The following is a 17527-nucleotide window of genomic DNA, read 5'->3' on the forward strand; positions in this document are numbered from 1 at the left end:
AGAGTGGTATGGCCGTCGCTTCCTTAAATGCAAGGGGTACTAGGCCCGAGGTAAAAGAGTCATTCAGCAGAGTGTAGGCCGGAGTCGGAAGAGCGGATAGACACTCTTTAAGGATATACTGCATATATACTGCCCTCGTAATCTAGGATCTTTACTAATGTCTCTTGTAGACAAGGTCATGGTGCTGAACTAGTTTAAGGCCTTGAACTTATGGTTAATCGAATACTCTTCACAGCTGGACCTTCCTCGCCCTCGCACTTCTGCCTCTTGACCCCAAAACCTGTCACTAGCTATTATCTCCCTGCTGGTGTCAGTGTCCTTCAGCAGTGGACGGGGCTGGCCGTGTGCTCAGAGATCCAAAGCCCCAGAACTGGTTCATCCTCCTCTAGGTGATGGCATGCATTGGGTGCCTGTGATGTAACAAGTAAAACAGATATAAAAGGGACGCATGGCTTTTTCACTTGGAGTTATTTTCTAACTAAAGAACTGAAATAGTATAATTAGAAACATTCCTCATGTTCCCAAATAGTTTGCTTTCTTTGGCTCCCTACCTTTCTGGTGGCCTCTCATCTATGGCCCTCTACTGACTGACGGTCACATGCTGACCAAAGGCCAGAAAACCACTATCATTAAGGCTGGGTTACTGAACGAGGATATCAAGTCAGAAAATGTGCCACTAAAATTTAGGGTGCATATCCTGGCAGCAAGCAATCAATATACAAAGCTGAGGCCCTCTGTGTATGCAATTATTTTTACAGCCTAACCCCTTCAAAATGTAAAATTTGTATCTGGAAAATCATAAAAGGATCCTGCATATTTTCTACCCAGAACTAGTGTAATATGCCAAGCTTCAGGGGTATGAAAGAACTGAAAATGGCAAGTAACTGCAGTGTTGAGCACTTGCAACCCAGATTAGTAAACAGCTCAGCCAGACAGACAACCTTCCATTTGGTTATTTGAGCTGTCACTTGGGTGTTTGGTGATGAATAGATATTTTTCTTGAGCTTAAGGCTGCCCACTAGATCAACGATACCAGAAAGAGGTACTTTGATGCCACCTCTATTGTCATTGTTGCTGTACTCTTAAATTCCCTACAACTCCATGTATCAACATCTTGTGTTGCTATGCTTTTTTTGAGCTACCAAAAATGTCAATACAATATTTCGGAAAAAAAGGCTGACCCTGTTTTTCACTGCTCACAACAAAGTGTACACAAGGTGAAGGTTGGAATGCTTGATTAATCTCAGCCACTGGTAATAGCACGGGGCGGAAGAGGCTAGTTAGAGTAGGGACAGGGACTGAGGAGGAGGCAAGTAATAAAGCTCCCATATAAATATATCTATACTTGTCTGTGGTCATTACAACGTACGACAACTGGCGACGAAGGTGGGATCAGCATTCCCATTGCCCACAGAACCCTGCACGAGCGCCCTGTCCCGAACGGCGTCCACCAAGAAGAACGCTGCTGTGAAAACGGAGCTGCCGCCTGAAACGAGAGGCCAGCAGCAGGTGACCCTGTTCCCCAGTCCAGCGACCGTGGAGGAGCCAAGAGGGGCCGAAACAACGAGCGCTGCCACGCTCGAGCGAAGGAGACCCTTCGCGCCAAAACCGCGACTCACGTCTGATGCGTGTAAGCTAGCATGCGGTGAAGGAGCAGAGGTCGGGAGCCCAATCCGACTCTGCCTGCCACCCAAAGGTGTCCAGAATTGTCCTGAAGTCCAGCGCCGCTCACAGAAGGCCGGCAGACCCCTGCCAGCACGTGTGGTGCAAGCGGAGCTTGAGCGGTGCGCGGCCTCGCGAGCTCACCCCCGATGTGTGAGGGTTGGCGAGGTGACGCCGAGTGAGCGCGAGACGCCAAGAAGCAAGGTGGGAGCCTACCCCAACCTTACCTGAGCGCAGCAGCAGAGACCCACAGTGGGGAAACCAGGAGAAGTGCTGCCCCTTCCGGGAATCGTCGGCCGGTGAGTCCTGACTGAAGCAATTGTGGTCTGAATGAACAGAAAGAAAGTCCCACGTGCAGCTACCAACGGCAGCCATTTTGAAGTCAGGCAGCCTAGAGGGACACCCCTGTGAAACCTATGGGCGGCCATATTGGAGTCAGGCACCAGCAGACATAAGCATGAAAGAATAAGCAAATACAAGTCAAGACAAATAGGAGTGACAAACAAACACTGATCGCTGCAAATGTGAGTGAATAAACAAGCATGAGCAAAGAACAAATAACGTTGAGTACAAGTTGACCGTGACTAACCCGCCAAAGCACCCGCGAACGAGAAGCAACCAGCCGAGCAGAGTCAGAGAAAGGGTGAGAGGCACGTGGCATCACAATGGTAACCCCAAATGTATCCCCACAGCGAAATGAAGTCAAGCCTGTCATTGCTGGGGCGTCACATCTGCGAGCTCCGGAACCGTTGACACTGACCACAGGAGGAAGCATGGGCCCCAAGTGGCAAGAATGGCTTGAAGATTTCGAAGACTACATTGAGGGGTCTAAGGTAACTGTTGACAAAGAAAAACTGATTGCCCTCCGCAACTTAGCAGGCCGAGAAATAAGTAAGATAATCAAAGACCTCCCACCTGCAGACGCTGGAACCTATGACAAGGTACGAGAGGCACTGAACAAAAAATTCCTCCACAAAAGAAACGTGGACTACGAATGTTATGCGTTCCACCAAGCGCGCCAAGGAAAAGATAAGGCGATGAGCGCATTCATCACTCGGCTACGTCGGCTGTCGAGACACTGTGAATTTGACAACTTCTCACCAGATGCTGCCATCAAGTCGCAAATTATGGCGGGATGTCACTCGGAAGCCCTCCGGAGGCGGCTGCTACGGAAACCTCATGAATTGGACGACATTGAGGAAATGACTCGCATTTGTGCTGCTGTCAACGGTAGTTTTTTGGTGCCCAATTCGTTTTCCTGCTGCCTGTTTGTCCACTCCTCGCGGCCCCCGCTTCGTGGGAGCCGCTCGAGGAAATTACTTCACCGGACTCCCTGATCTTGGAAAGGAGCCGTCGAGGGACGACAACACCTTCTCGGGACTGCGAGGACCAGCGGGCGCTGCGCTCTGAGACTCGCCGCAGCTGGTCCTCTTCCCGCCCCCTCCCGCCTGGATTATAAGAACTGAGGGCTGGTTCTGCACTGTGCTGCTGTCAACGGTAGTTTTTTGTGCCCAATTGGTTTTCCTGCTGCCTGTTTGTCCACTCCTCGCGGCCCCCGCTTCGTGGGAGCCGCTCGAGGAAATTACTTCACCGGACTCCCTGATCTTGGAAAGGAGCCGTCGAGGGACGACAACACCTTCTCGGGACTGCGAGGACCAGCGGGCGCTGCGCTCTGAGACTCGCCGCAGCTGGTCCTCTTCCCGCCCCCTCCCGCCTGGATTATAAGAACTGAGGGCTGGTTCTGCACTGTGCTGCTGTCAACGGTAGTTTTTTGTGCCCAATTGGTTTTCCTGCTGCCTGTTTGTCCACTCCTCGCGGCCCCCGCTTCGCGCCCCCCGCTCGAGGAAATTACTTCACCGGACTCCCTGATCTTGGAGAGGAGCCGTCGAGGGACGACAACACCTTCTCGGGACTGCGAGGACCAGCGGGCGCTGCGCTCTGAGACTCGCCGCAGCTGGTCCTCTTCCCGCCTCCTCCCGGTATTTAGAGACAGCCCTAGACGCGCTAGCGGGACGTGCGCGGGGCAAAGCGCGGAGCGAAGCCCGGGCAAAGGGCGGGCCCTCAGAGGCCTGAGGAGACTGGACTGGGCACTAGATGCTGGTGCTCTTGGGACTTGGGATTTTTTGATAGCCAGGTATTTTCAATGACAACTTTTGTTATATATTTAGGACAAGGGATTGGGTGCCGAGTGCTGTAGCTCTGTTTCGTTTTGTAATAATTATTATTTATTTTAACTATTTGCAATACTTTTTCAGAATCTGTACGAATTTAAGCTAGTAAAATGTCTAAGGAGAAATTAGATAAAGGGCCTATGGATAATTATTTAATTCAAAAAATTACCCAGATTAACTCCAATAGACGTGCCTCTCTAGGCCAGAGGAATCTCTCTCTGACCCAGGAGGAGGCGCTCTTAATTGATATATCTTCGTCCAAAAAACCTCCTATTCCTTGTGGAAAAGTAGTTACTGCGATAGCACAGGTCCATGCTATAAAACTTGCTGATCACCTAGACATCGTGGAAAAACAAAAATATACCTCTCCAGTAAGAATATTCAAAAAGGCAAAAACACGAAAGAGAAGGGGGAAGCAAACTCACAAAGTACAAATAGCCAAAAAAAGCACACAAGTGGTTAATATGATAAATAAAAGTACTCGTGTGGGTTATATAGGGTCAGCCCCATCGGTTTCTCATATACATAGCAGTGTGGAAGAAAATAGGTCATCCAACTTAGGAGACATGGAGCATAAAGACGGAGTATCAGATTATTCTACCACTGAGATCTCCATTCTAACAACTCCTGCTAGTTTGAAACCACCCCACATGAGTCTATGTAGTACCTATGTTGATGAAGGGCTATCAGACTCCCCCAGATTTTCTCCAGCACCACTTACAAATTTAACCCAGATGTCACCGCTGAAAACCATGACTAATATTACTAAAAAAAGAGGGGGTTGTCCCATGAAGACTAGGGAAGCTAAACTACAGAAGAGGAGTCCGACTCCAGTAGTGACTGATGCGGCTACCTTACCATCCCTTCCAATTTTACCTCAAACGATAACTCACTCTTGTTCTTGGGGCGAGACTGGTTTATTAGTAAAACTAGAAAGTCTGTTAAAAGCGCTAATTCAGCCCCTGTTAGAAAAAATGTATCTGTGTAATACCAGATTTGATCAGCTAGACAAAAAGTAAGGAAAAATACGCAATTACTAGCTGACCTGGTACAGGGGGTGAATCTCATGAAATCTAGTGGTTTATCCGTGCCAATGACGACTGCTCCCAAACTAGTATCACCTTGCCCAGTCCCCTCTACAAAAATTGCTCAAGATGGGATAAAATCGACTGGGCCAATACCAAAAAGCGTTCCATCTATATCTCTGTTAAAAAAGAAGCCTGACATTAAACCTGTGAGTACAGTAGGCGGCCAAGGCGGGGAAAAAATGATGGTAGAAGAAAGGCCACAGATACTTCAACCTAAGGCCACTAAGGAGAACGGTATAGCAAATTCTCATAACAGAAAACGGTACCAACAGAGAACTGTTGACCTACCGCCTGAAGCTGCCCCTTACACAATAGTCATGGCGGGTGTCCCCGAGTTACTCATGGATGCTAGGGAAGATCACCGTGCATTAAGAAACAAAGTGACACACTGGCTACACAATAATAGACCCCTGCCAGCGCATATCAATGGAGAAATCCTGACTGTGAGGCGATCAGTTTGGGTGGGTTCTAGACCCAAAGACAAGAAAGGGGACGTTATTATTGTAAATTTCAAAGACCATAGAGCAGTCCGGCATATAGGAGATTGGTATGAGTCAAAATGTAGTGACTCTATCACTACTCACTATCTTAGTTACTTTTATCCTTATTGTCCAGGGCAAAACCCTGGAGATAGGGATAGAGTAAGGCATCCTGTATTCATTTATTTATTTATTTATTTATTTATTTATAGTGTTTTGTATAGCGCGGACAAGACCCGTAGGTATCAGAGCGCTTAACATAGGAGGTAGATTATAGATTGACATTATAATAGCAATTATAACAACAAACAGATACGAGGTAAAAGACGATAGGCTATAAGGGGGTGATTAGATATATATATTCCTCACGCCTGTGCAATTAGCATTAAGAGGTGAATAAGGCTTAGCTTATGTCATAGGGCATATAGACGAGCTAGGTGAGTTAGGGGTTATATAGCATTGCCAGTGCAATTACATGTGCAATTAGCATGAAGAGTTGAATAAGGCTTAGCTTGTATCAAGGATCATATAGATAAACAAAAGTGAGGTAGGGGTTATATAGTTTTGGCTGTGAGATACAGTTATAAGAGCACATAGATATGAGGTAGCAGTAAAGGGTACAGCCGAGGCTTGAACGTGGACTCAGTCATTGTCAGATATTGATCTTCAAACTATTCATGACGAGGACATCATTCTTTTGGCGTAAATGTTCAAACCAGTGATCTGTAGGCTTCTCTATGTAGGGTATTTACTCATCATGTGTCTCTTCAGTTCCCGTTTGAATGTTACAGTATTTTTAATCTTCCTGATGTTTGGAGGGAGTGAGTTCCAGACTCTGGGGGCGGCTCCAGAGAACGCTCGGTCATAGGTCTTTTTCTTACGGAAAAAGGCTGGCCGCAGGATTGGTCTTCCTCAAATCAACGTGGATATGGTATGATTCCATTATCCCAAACTCGTAGACAGTTTGGTTTCAATCAGAGGCAATTTCTTCCAACAACGCCTGGATTAGATTATAGGAATAATAACCTTTTTTGGGAGAATAGAGATTTTTCCCTTCCAGCCTATAATCTACCAACCTATAATAGATTCGATGTATAATCGGGCCTGGATTATGTCGATTGACAAAAAAAGGTTGCCGATCTGACAAACACTCAGAGTCTAGAAGTGGCCGTTCCTAAAAAGAACCTCATAAAGTCCACCTTAGGGGAGGGATGTCAAACAATCCCATCTTTAGAATCGACCCTAAATATAAATTACGGTGACGTTGAAGAGCCTCCTTCTAACATTGTCATTACTCAGAAGGCAGAGGTTGGGGATAACAGTGGAAGAGTAAGTCCCCCATGTAAGGAGACAGCCTGTGATACCTCCACGGTAGAAGCGGAAGTAAGTAACAAAAAAGGGAATTCCTGTACATTCCTATCCTGGAATGTAGCAGGCTTAAAGAATAAGATAAATAACCCATCCTGGGAGATAATCCTAAATGAGCGGGATGTCGTGGTCCTTCAAGAAACTTGGACCACGGAACCGGTGTATTTAAGTGGGTATAGAACCTTCTTCACTTCAGCTGAGGGGGGTCAACATGGACGTGCGAAGGTAGGCCTAATAACACTTCTTTCTAATAAGCTTAAATATGAGAAAGTACGTTTTAAGTCTAATTCGAGTTATTACCAATTAATAACCCTAAGCATAAAGGGAATTATTGTAATCTTGATACACTTTTACAATAACATCCCGAAAGATGAAATATCGAATACCTTAAGAACACTTAGGGAAAATATACAACATGAAATAGATAAATCAAGTAAGGAAATGGTAATTTTATGGGGGGGGGAGATTTTAATTGTCCACTCTGTACAAAGGGAAAAAAGGGGATTTGCGGCCTAATGTTAGAACAAGATATAAATCTAACACATTTTGATCATTCCTTGATCGGGGATTTACTTAATGAACTAGTATTTATGTATGATTTGGGGTTTGCAAATGATATAGCTCAGAACCCTACTCCTTTTTAACCTACATTTATTGGTAGAGGAGCCATGTCCACTATTGATTTTATCCTTGTATCAAATAGTTATAGCCATAGGATCAATAGCGTAGAGATTTTAGAGTTACCCCTAAGTGATCATTTGCCCTTATCATTAGAGGTTGAGAACCCTTTTTATGAACACACTCTCACTCCATATATAGCCTCTGATTTGACTCTGGGAAGGCAAAATGGGTATACACTAAAATGGGGCAAGGTCATGCCAGAAATGTTTCTTGCAAAGCTGTTAAATACCTGTTCAGATAGCTTCTCTATTTGCCTAGGGGAGACATCTCACTCCAATCAGATTTTAGAGCATTTTGATAGAATAGCTCTCGAAATTAAGAAAAGTCTGTGGGTGGAGCTAAAAAATAAGACTAGGCGTACTAAAAGCTGGTTTGATACCGCTTGTACCAGGGCACTAAGTGATTTGAAACATGCTATCCATAGGTCTCCCCGAGATCACTTAGTAATAAGAGGGTTAAGGAAAACCTACAACAAGGCCCTGAAAAAGAGGACAAGCATTGGCATTGCCAATAGGTCTCGCTTGTGGGACCTTATAAGTATTTAGTTTTGCAGCACAATATCCTTGTTGCACCAAGGATATTGTGCTGCAAAACTAAATACTTATAAGGTCCCACAAGCGAGACCTATTGGCTATGCCAATGCTTGTTGTACCAGCCAGGACATTCAAAGACTGGTCATGCCAGGTGGAACCCGGAGTTATACATGAAATTGAAAGACTGGAGTTAGTAAATGCAGTGAATGAGGAAGGACAGGAGCAAATGAAGTATGACCTCTGACCCCAGCTGTCTGTAAGTGTTAGTGAGCTGTGGTATCCTATTCCCATGCATGCACCTCCAGCCTCCTCCGGCCTGCAGCGCTGCATCACAGCGCCCATTCGGACCCTCGGATCCCGGCTCCTCCGCAGCCGCGCCGTGTGACCGCCACCGCGATCCATCACCGCCAGCCCGGGATCGAGCAGGCCAGACGGGGCCTGGAGCGGGAAATGGAATAAGGACAGGCTTCCAGGCGGCCCATTAGCCGAGAGCCAGACTGTGCCATTACTAATTATGCTAATGATGGTCGTTAGTGCTGATGATGTCACCGCAGAAGCCTCGGTTCTGCCCCATCCCCCCTCACTCCTGTTCACTCGCGGTAAAATCGATGCTGCTCATCGGTTGCCATGGCAGCCAGCCATCAAGCGCCGACCGATAGGTTCTGATGACGTCACCAGGGCCCGCCCTCTCCTCTAGACTTGCTTGTTGGAATACATAATAAGAATAAAAAATATAATCTGAATAAAGCATAAGGGCTTTTAAATCGACTGCCGCGCGCCATATGCATTTTCACTCTTAAAAAAAAAAATTTGAATAAATCCAAAAGGTGTAACAGATGTATGCATGACAATAAGATGTGTTGCATAGCAGCACTCCCTACTTTAGTTTCTAATCTCTGCAACTTCAGGCGTTACCTATTTTAGTGGTATTCCGTGTGACGACTTTGAAGGATGAGTTCCTGAACACGAATTCTCTACTGAGCCATCAAATGTGGCGCCGGATCAATATTTGTGCTGCAGCACGTGAACTGTCGTTTCATGGACCTCCAAAGCATGAAAGCTCGAGTCTGCCCCGCCCTGATCAGCGCAGCACAGAGCTCTGGAGCGGGTGCATGAACCCACCCAGCTAGCTCAAAGTTACAAGGTACTGGCCATGTTCAGTGACACTGCACTGAGGGCAGAGCGAGGTGCGTGCACTCTGCCGAGGTCCGTTTGTGCATGTGCAGGATAGGGTGGGGGTGGGGGGGGGGAGGGGGAAGGGCTCAGGAGGTTTACAGAGAAGGAAACATCAAAAAAGGAGAAGAAGAGCGAGCTTTAGACCGAAGGGGAGCAAACACTCCCGTTTTATAATTGATGTCTAGGCGACGCGCAGCAGAAAGGTGGCAGACAGTGATTGCTAGCGCTGCGTTGTCATTTGCAGTGATTGCTATAATGCTGCGTTGTCATTTGCAGTGATTGCTATAGCGCTTGGGTTGTCATTTGCAGTGAGTGGTATAGCGCTGCATTCTCATTTGCAGTGATTGGTATAGCGCTGCGTTGTCACTTGCAGTGATTGCTATAGCGCTGCATTGTCATTTGCAGTGATTGCTATAGTGCTTGCGTTGTCATTTGCAGTGAGTGGTATAGCGCTTCGTTGTCATTTGCAGTGATTCGTATAGCGCTGCGTTGTCATTTGTAGTGATTGCTATAGCGCTTGTGTTGTCATTTGCAGTGAGTGGTACAGCGCTGCGTTGTCGTTTGCAGGGATTCATATAGCGCTGCGTTGTCATTTTCAAGGGTCTGATTCTTGTGTGCAGCCACTGCTGGCGATTACACCCATCCATGGTTTGTGGCCCCTTAGTCAACACTTTACCAGACAGAAGCCTCGGAGAGGAGGTAAACCCCGCTCAGTTACTCGTATATAGCAGTTTTTTTTAGTTGCACATTTTTTTTTTTAGCAGCTCCTCACAAGCAGAGGAGAGAGGAAATGGGCGGGGAATAAAGGAGGGTTTGTGAGGTGATTGCAGTTTGGTCAGCGTAAACTTTCGCTATGAGAACGGTTCACAACTAAATCAAGCAAAAGCAAATGGTGGGGGCCTGAAGGAGGAGGGGGTGCGAGGGATGAGTGAGGATGGGGTAGCAGGCGAGGGCACACGACCTGGGGGAAACTGGCTGGGGAGGGGGAGGAGAAATCCAAGGAAGGCTGTGTGCCGGCCGGCCATCCAAGAATAATTAGGGGAGGAGAAGCCGAGAAGCCGCAGAGCGCACGCTGGGCGAAGCCCTTTGATGTGCTGTGCGGCAAATGCAATTAGGAGGGAGGGAGGCTGATGCGCGTTCGTGTTTGATCACGTGGTTCACGTGAACTTCATGAAAACGCCAGCAAAAAGCTGGTGGTTTCATGAGGATTTTGGCTACTTGAATTCTCGCTCCGCTCGATGCGCTTGCGCGCATCGATAGGTCGCGAGACCTAAAAAATGCTATAAAAAAGGAGGCCCTCGAAGCACTCTGCGAGGCTGCACAGTCAAAGGATGCATCCGCTTTTTGGAGGGCAGTTAACACTCCCTTCCTCTTTGACAGTCATAAGGCTCGTATAGAGACGGCGATTACCGAAGAGGAATGGGTGGAACACTTTTCAACCTTATATAGCTCGCAGGATGCTCCTTACTCTACAAATGTTTTTAAATTTGTGAACGGTGCAATGGGTGAGGAAAAGCTGGTGATATCTCTGGAGGAAGTTTTAATCGGGTTGAGGGCAACGAAGGGTGGCAAGGCTGCTGGCCCAGATGGGATCCCCGCAGATTTATATAAAGCAAATACAGAGATTTGGGGTCCCATGTTGTTACAGCTTTTTAATGCCGCTCTTGCTAACGGCCTGCATTCATCCTGGTTCACTTCTATAATTGTGCCAATTTACAAGAAGGGTGAGAGACAAAATTGTGCTTGTTATAGGCCAATCTCCCTTCTTGATTCATCTGTAAAAATTCTCCGTAGAATAATTTTGGCAAGACTCCAGAATTGGGCGGAGGAAAATGAAATAATGAGCGACCTACAGTACGGTTTCCAGAAAGGTATGGGTACCGTTGAACAATGTTTAAACCTAATGATTATCCAACAAAAATACACAAGGGTTAAAGGTGAACGGTTATATCTTATGTTCGTTGATTTGTCTTCGGCATTTGATTGTGTATCGCACACTAAATTGTGGGATATTTTGAAAGGGCTAGGCGTCGATGATGCCATAATTTGCTTTCTGAGAGATTTATACTCAGGAGCCACAGCCTCAGTTCGATACGGCCGTGGGGGAGAATGTACTAGAAGATTTGGAGAGGGACGCGGAGTACGCCAGGGGTGTGTTCTGGCCCCCTTTCTATTTCTTCTTTACATTAATGGACTTGAACATCGTCTCCTGCAGGAGTGCAGGGATGTGCCTAGGGTGGGGAAGAGGTCGATCCCTGCGCTCATGTACGCGGACGATACCGTCCTAATGGCTCGTACCCCCTTGGCCTTACAGAAACTGTTATTATCCTTCGAAAAGTTCATGTTGAGCTTAGACCTGAAAATTAACTGTGGTAAAACATACTCCATGAACTGTGGTACAAAAACTGGAAAAAAGTTGAAAAGTATGTTTTTAAATAACGTTCCCTTGGAAAATATTACTTTTTTCCCCTATTTGGGTATTTTGTTTCATGAACGGGGGGGGTGGTTAAGTGCTATAAAGGCTAGAACTCTTTTGTTCCAAAAAACTATAATGGCCCTTAAGACTTTTTTGAAAAAGTTGGGAAATAAACCAATAAAAGAAATCTTGACCATATACAACGCCACATGTACATCCGTAGCCCTTTATGGTGCGGGACTTTGGGGCTTTTCTAATATTGACCCATTACAAATTGTTGAAAACAAATTCCTACGGGATGTTTTAGCTGTACCACAGAGTGTTCCAACTTATATCTGTCATATGGAGCTGGGTCAACCCCACGTATCAGATTTAATTAGAATACAGCCCATTCTCTTGTGGCACAGGGTATGGACTACTAATGAATGTGTAGTTAATCGGGCTGTGATACAGGATATATTGAATATGGAAAATACGGGCACTGTCGAATGGCTAGCATATATTTAGCAATTTATGTTGGATATTGGACACTGCGAATATTATGAGGACCCATCCTCTATGGGAACTATACCCAGAAGATCTTTGAAAAAACTGAGTCTGGAATACCTAGAGGATAAAAGAAGAAGAGCAGAAGCCAGTAAAAAGACAGTTGCTTCGCATAATTTAATATTGACTGGAGTAAAAGTACAGCCCTATTTGACCCTGTTGATGTCAAATCATGATCTATTTCTTTTAACCCGCTTCAGATTGAATCTTGTTTTTAGACTCCTGTCCTTCCCAAAAATGAACTTATGGTCGCAAAATGTATCAACCTGCCCTTGTGATGATTCCTCGTCCCAATCCGATATTCACATTTTATTCTTTTGTAAATTTTATACTATACCTCGCCGAAAAGTCTTAATCCCCTTCCTTAAAGACATGAATTTAAACAGATGTCGTTTACCTTTCCTAGAATGTCAGAGAATGGATACAGTTTTTACTGTTGTGGTACTTTTAAGCTATTTTAAATATGTTCTGAAATTACGGAAAACTATTACTGTAAATGAAATATAATGGTACTGTGTATTTTAAGTTAGATTTGTATATAGTGTATTTTTCATGTTGTCACTTTCATGGTTAATGATTTTAATCGAATAAAGTACTTTCCGATTCTGATTCTGACTCGCATTTATGACCAGGCAGAAGAACATGCCACCACCATTGAATCCGGGCGCCACGTGAGCCAGGAACAAGTGCGTCGTGTCCAAGACAAGGGCAGCAGCCAAAGAAACTCGAGAGAAAAACAATGGAGACCGAGACCGTCATCGCGTCAAAGACGTCCAGATCACAGAAGGCGAGAGCTTGGCAGAAGAGGCAAGGGACCGGAAAGGGCGAAAAGATGCTACCGGTGTGGATAGGACTACCCTCATGCCGACGCCTGCCCCGCCATGGGCCAGCGATGTAGGAAATGTGGGCGGACGAACCACTTCGAAGCAATGTGTGGAGACTATCACAAGGAGAGGCGAAGTGAAACGACGAGGTCTTCTCGCTCTGACACCAGCAAACATCACATACGAGCTGTCAAAGGAAAGTCCACATTGTCCTCAGGCTCGTCACACTCCAGCCGAGAGTCGCGCAGATCTCGATGGGAACGCAGATCGCCGTCACAGGACTCCAGATCATCGTCCAGAGACTCAGAATATACTGTAGAATATGTAAATATGATTGCAGATCCCGACCAACTCAAGAAGTATCCACGTTTGGACATAAAGGTAGGGAATCACGACACGAAGTTCGTGCTAGACAGTGGGGCTTCGCTGAACTATATCCCAGTCACTGAGTATGAGAGAATGAATCCTAAGCCCTCATTGACTCATGCACCGGTCCGAGTTTTCACTTGGATGTCCAAGAAGCCACTCCCGTGTTTGGGAAAGTTCCCAACAACACTCCAACATGACAACATCACCATACCAGCGGTCATACATGTCATCAAGGGCCCAGAAGCTGACTGTTTACTTAGCCTACCAACTGCGGAGCGTCTCCGCCTTGTCGAAATACTATTTAAAGTCAGTGATAATCAGGACATTGTCAGCAAGTTTCCCAAGCTGTTTCAAGGTCTAGGGAAGTTGAAGGGATGCAAAATTCATCTACACATCAATGAACAGGTTAAGCCGGTGGCGCAGCACCCTTGACGTGTTCCATTCCATCTTCAAACGGCTGTTGAGGATGAATTGCAAGACCTCCTGTCGGCAGACATCATCGAACAAACAGATGACCCAACTCCATGGGTATCGCCCGTGGTCATCGTACCAAAGAAGGGAACCCCCAACAAAGTGAGACTGTGTGTTGACATGCGACTCCCCAACACGGCAATAGAAAGGGAGCGTCACCCTGGACCGCATCTGAGCGATATGATCTCTGCTTTGAACGGAGCCAAGGTGTTCTCGAAGCTGGATTTGAACAAAGGCTATCACCAGCTGGAACTGGACGTCAAATCACGATACATTACGACATTTGCAACTCACTTGGGACTCTTCAGATATAAGAGACTGAGCTTTGGTGTTTCATCAGCCGCAGAAATCTTTCAGGAGGCGATCCGGCAAATCATTCAACACATCCCCAACACTCTGAACTACAGCGACGATATTCTTGTGTACGGCTCTGATGTCCGCGAGCATGACATAGCACTTAATCGTGTCTGTCATGCCCTGTTGTATGCGAACCTGACGTTGAATAAAAGTAAATGTGAATTCCACCAGTCAACGTTGAAATTCTTTGGCCACATTTTCTCAGGTGCGGGGATGAAACCTGATCCAGACAAGATAGCGGCTCTAAACAACACCAAGAGCCCACAAGACGTCAGTGAACTAATATCGTTCTTGGGGATGGCTAGCTACTGTGCCCGCTACATCAGAGACTATGCGACCATCAGCCATCCCCTTCGCATCCTCACGAAACAAGGACAACAGTTCGACTGGACGACCCAGTGTGAACATGCGTTCAGAGAAATCAAGTGTGCGGTGGAATCCGCTGACAACCTCTCGTACTTCAATCCTCAACGGAAGACTGAAATCCCCGTAGATGCTAGCCCTGTGGGGTTGGGGGCCATTCTGGCCCAATATGACAATGATCCCGACCAGAGACGCATCGTTGCCTATGCCAGTCGCAGTCTGTCTGATCCTGAAAAGGCATATTCGCAACCCGAAAAGGAGAGTCTTGCGGTGGTGTGGGCATGTGAACATTTTCATGTTTTCATTTACGGCAAGCACTTTACTTTGATCATCAGGCGCTGGTCACTATCTACGGCAACCCCAGATCCAAAATGCCCCCGAGGATTGAGAGGTGGGGTCTCAGACTTCAGGAATATACTTTTACCATTGTTCACAAACCCCCGAAGGCAGAGAACCCGGCTGACTAAATGTCCCGACATCCTCATGCATCGTCGGACTCCAACCCATCTATTGCTGAGGAGTACATCCACTTCGTGGCTGACCAGGCGCTGCCTCCTGCCATTCCCATGGAGGTCATCCGGGAATTCACGACGCAAGACGCTATTCTGCAGAAAGTACTTCTTCGGATTCGGACCAACCGGTGGAGACAAGTATAGATATATTTATATGGGAGCTTTATTACTTGCCTCCTCCTCAGGACCTGTCCCTACTCTAACTAGCCTCTTCCGCCCCGTGCTCCTCTTCTTCCCTTCCACCCGGCTAGCTCCACCCACCCAGCTACTGGACTGCTAACTACATAACATGCCAGTCCACTGTTATCTTGCACACCATGGGGTGGAGGGTTCCAACTGGAGTTGGGTCTTGACTGAGTTACATATGGCCAGGTCCAAACTGAGGTGTCAAGGTGTGCAAAATAATGATGGACTGCAATGCACCCCCATGTAATTTCCAGTGGCTGCGATGAAAGGATGCATTCCATCCATCACTTTTAATTTATACTTTAGTGGGCTGCCCCAAGTCGGACAGGTATGCGCAGACATGGGTCTCGTGCACAGTGTCACTGGAACCAAGCTATACTTGGCTGATGAGTTCTAACTAGGGTGAAACCAGTCATGGGTCGCTTGTGTTCTGGTTTACAGCAAACCTGGCCAGGCAGTTCAGGCTGGGCTGTTCCCATTGGAGCAAAATGAAGAGATCTATATGGCTGGATACCAACTGAGGGGGCATGTGGTGAGCAAAATGCATGTGGCGAGCAAAATAACAATGGACTGGGACGCAGCCCGTACTTACCAGAGCTCTGAGCTCTAACACTTTCTGTATGCACTGTTACTCAAAGGTCATTTAATTGTAGTTAGTAGAACACATTACTGTATATATATAGCGATCTAATAATTTAGAACCAATCTGTCTGAATCCGTTTTATAGTTTGGAGCTCTGTGTTAGTAGTGTCATTTCTACTTCCCTTGTGATTGCTGCAGCAGGAAATGTCCAGACTGGATTTCTACGCATGCAGACCAAAACAAAGTCGTTCAAAAAACAATGAGTTCCGAAAGCTGCTTCTAATGTGGGTTTCTAACGTACTCACATTAACCCAAACTGACAATTAGGTATTTTATGCTTTGAAAAACTAACCGGGGAATTTGCAATGTAGATATCGAGTTTAACTAGTCTATACATAATAAATTGTAGTCATCGAGCCTGCGTAGGGATTTCTTAAACAATGGCCGGATTTTACTATATGCAACAAAAGTAAAGGGATTATCGCTATTTCATCAGTATTCGGTCCCAGTTTGTTAAAAAAAAGAGATAGTTTCAGAAATCTAATACGTGTTGTTCACCAGCACTCTCCTGCCACTTGCAAATATATTTAAACATTATAAATATCAAAGCGTAATTGCTGAGAATCCACTAAAACAATGAAGACTTTTTTCCCTGCGATGTGTCCATAACAATGGAATCCATTTCAACATGGCAGCTAAGTAAACGCACCACGACTAAGACCACGGCACGGTAGTCTTTCGTCAGTGTCTAAAGTATCAGCTGTGAAACTAAGTTGCTGCCTCAACTCTTTAGACTTACGCATACAGAACAGTAAGGGATTGAAGCACGTCGCAAACACCCAAGTTAGAAAACGATTCACCTGCCAGTGCACCGCTCGTTGCTTTTAGGACAGGAATAAGCACACTTGCGTACAGCAGCTTTACCAAAGTGGACACCATCTTTCCTCTTAGAAAGTACCGCTTTTCCTGCCAGACAAAATTAGTGGCATCGGTGCGCAGGGATCCGGCGAATGCCGTCCGTTTTCTCTTTTCACAGCTTTCTCTCACGCCCGTACATTTCAAATAACCGTAATACACCACTCTTGAGGATATTTTGTCTACTCAGCATGTAGATTAAGGTCCACCGTTTGAAACATTATCTTCCGAGTACGGGGCACAAAAGGGACGAGACCGTCTGCATTTTTACTAGGGGTTCTGCTTGGGGAACGTCATTAGCGATTGAGCGGGTCTAGGAAAGAGTAAAATCATTCATAACGCTTGCCGAGGAAATAAAAGCAAGCTTTTGCAACAAAAATATTTTGTAAGCTCTAACTCCAGCTCTGACAATGAATATTGACCACAGCAGTGCAATTAAAGTAAATTGCTCTGCCTATATTAATCGTTGATGAGATACGAAATTACATAGCTGCCAAGGTTTCAGATTGCTATGTGTGACATTTTCATAATTTCAGTGTGATTAGGAGTGACATTTCAATGACCATGACTGACACTATCCCGAAAGCAAAATAAATCAATGAATAAGAGGGAAACATAAATTTCAGAATTTACAGCCATTTGAATAAGTAGAAAAATATTTTAAAACTGCTGCAAAGCATAACATGAGATTAGAGGGCACTAGTGCCCTTGTAATCTGATCGCAATTTAAAGCTGCGCAGGATAGCCCCCCTGCTGGAGAGATCATGTTTTATGGCGCAGGGCGCGCCCATGGCGCTAAAATGAGGCAAACTGCATGCAGAGCTAGTC

The 17527-nt window shown here is 46.0% G+C and overlaps 1 protein-coding gene across 1 annotated transcript in view; it reads right to left on the minus strand.

Annotated features, from left to right (window-relative positions):
• NEMP2 (nuclear envelope integral membrane protein 2) overlaps positions 1-16770 on the minus strand; it is a 281558-nt gene extending 264788 nt beyond the window's left edge. The window contains exon 1 of the mRNA XM_078680390.1: positions 16645-16770. Within this exon, the coding sequence (XP_078536516.1) occupies positions 16645-16723 (79 nt within the window). The 5' untranslated portion in view covers positions 16724-16770. The remainder of the gene's footprint in view (positions 1-16644) is intronic.
• Between the last annotated feature and the right edge of the window lie 757 nt (positions 16771-17527).

This window comes from Lissotriton helveticus, chromosome 3_1, assembly GCF_964261635.1.
Source record: "Lissotriton helveticus chromosome 3_1, aLisHel1.1, whole genome shotgun sequence".
Taxonomy (NCBI): Eukaryota; Metazoa; Chordata; class Amphibia; order Caudata; family Salamandridae; genus Lissotriton; species Lissotriton helveticus.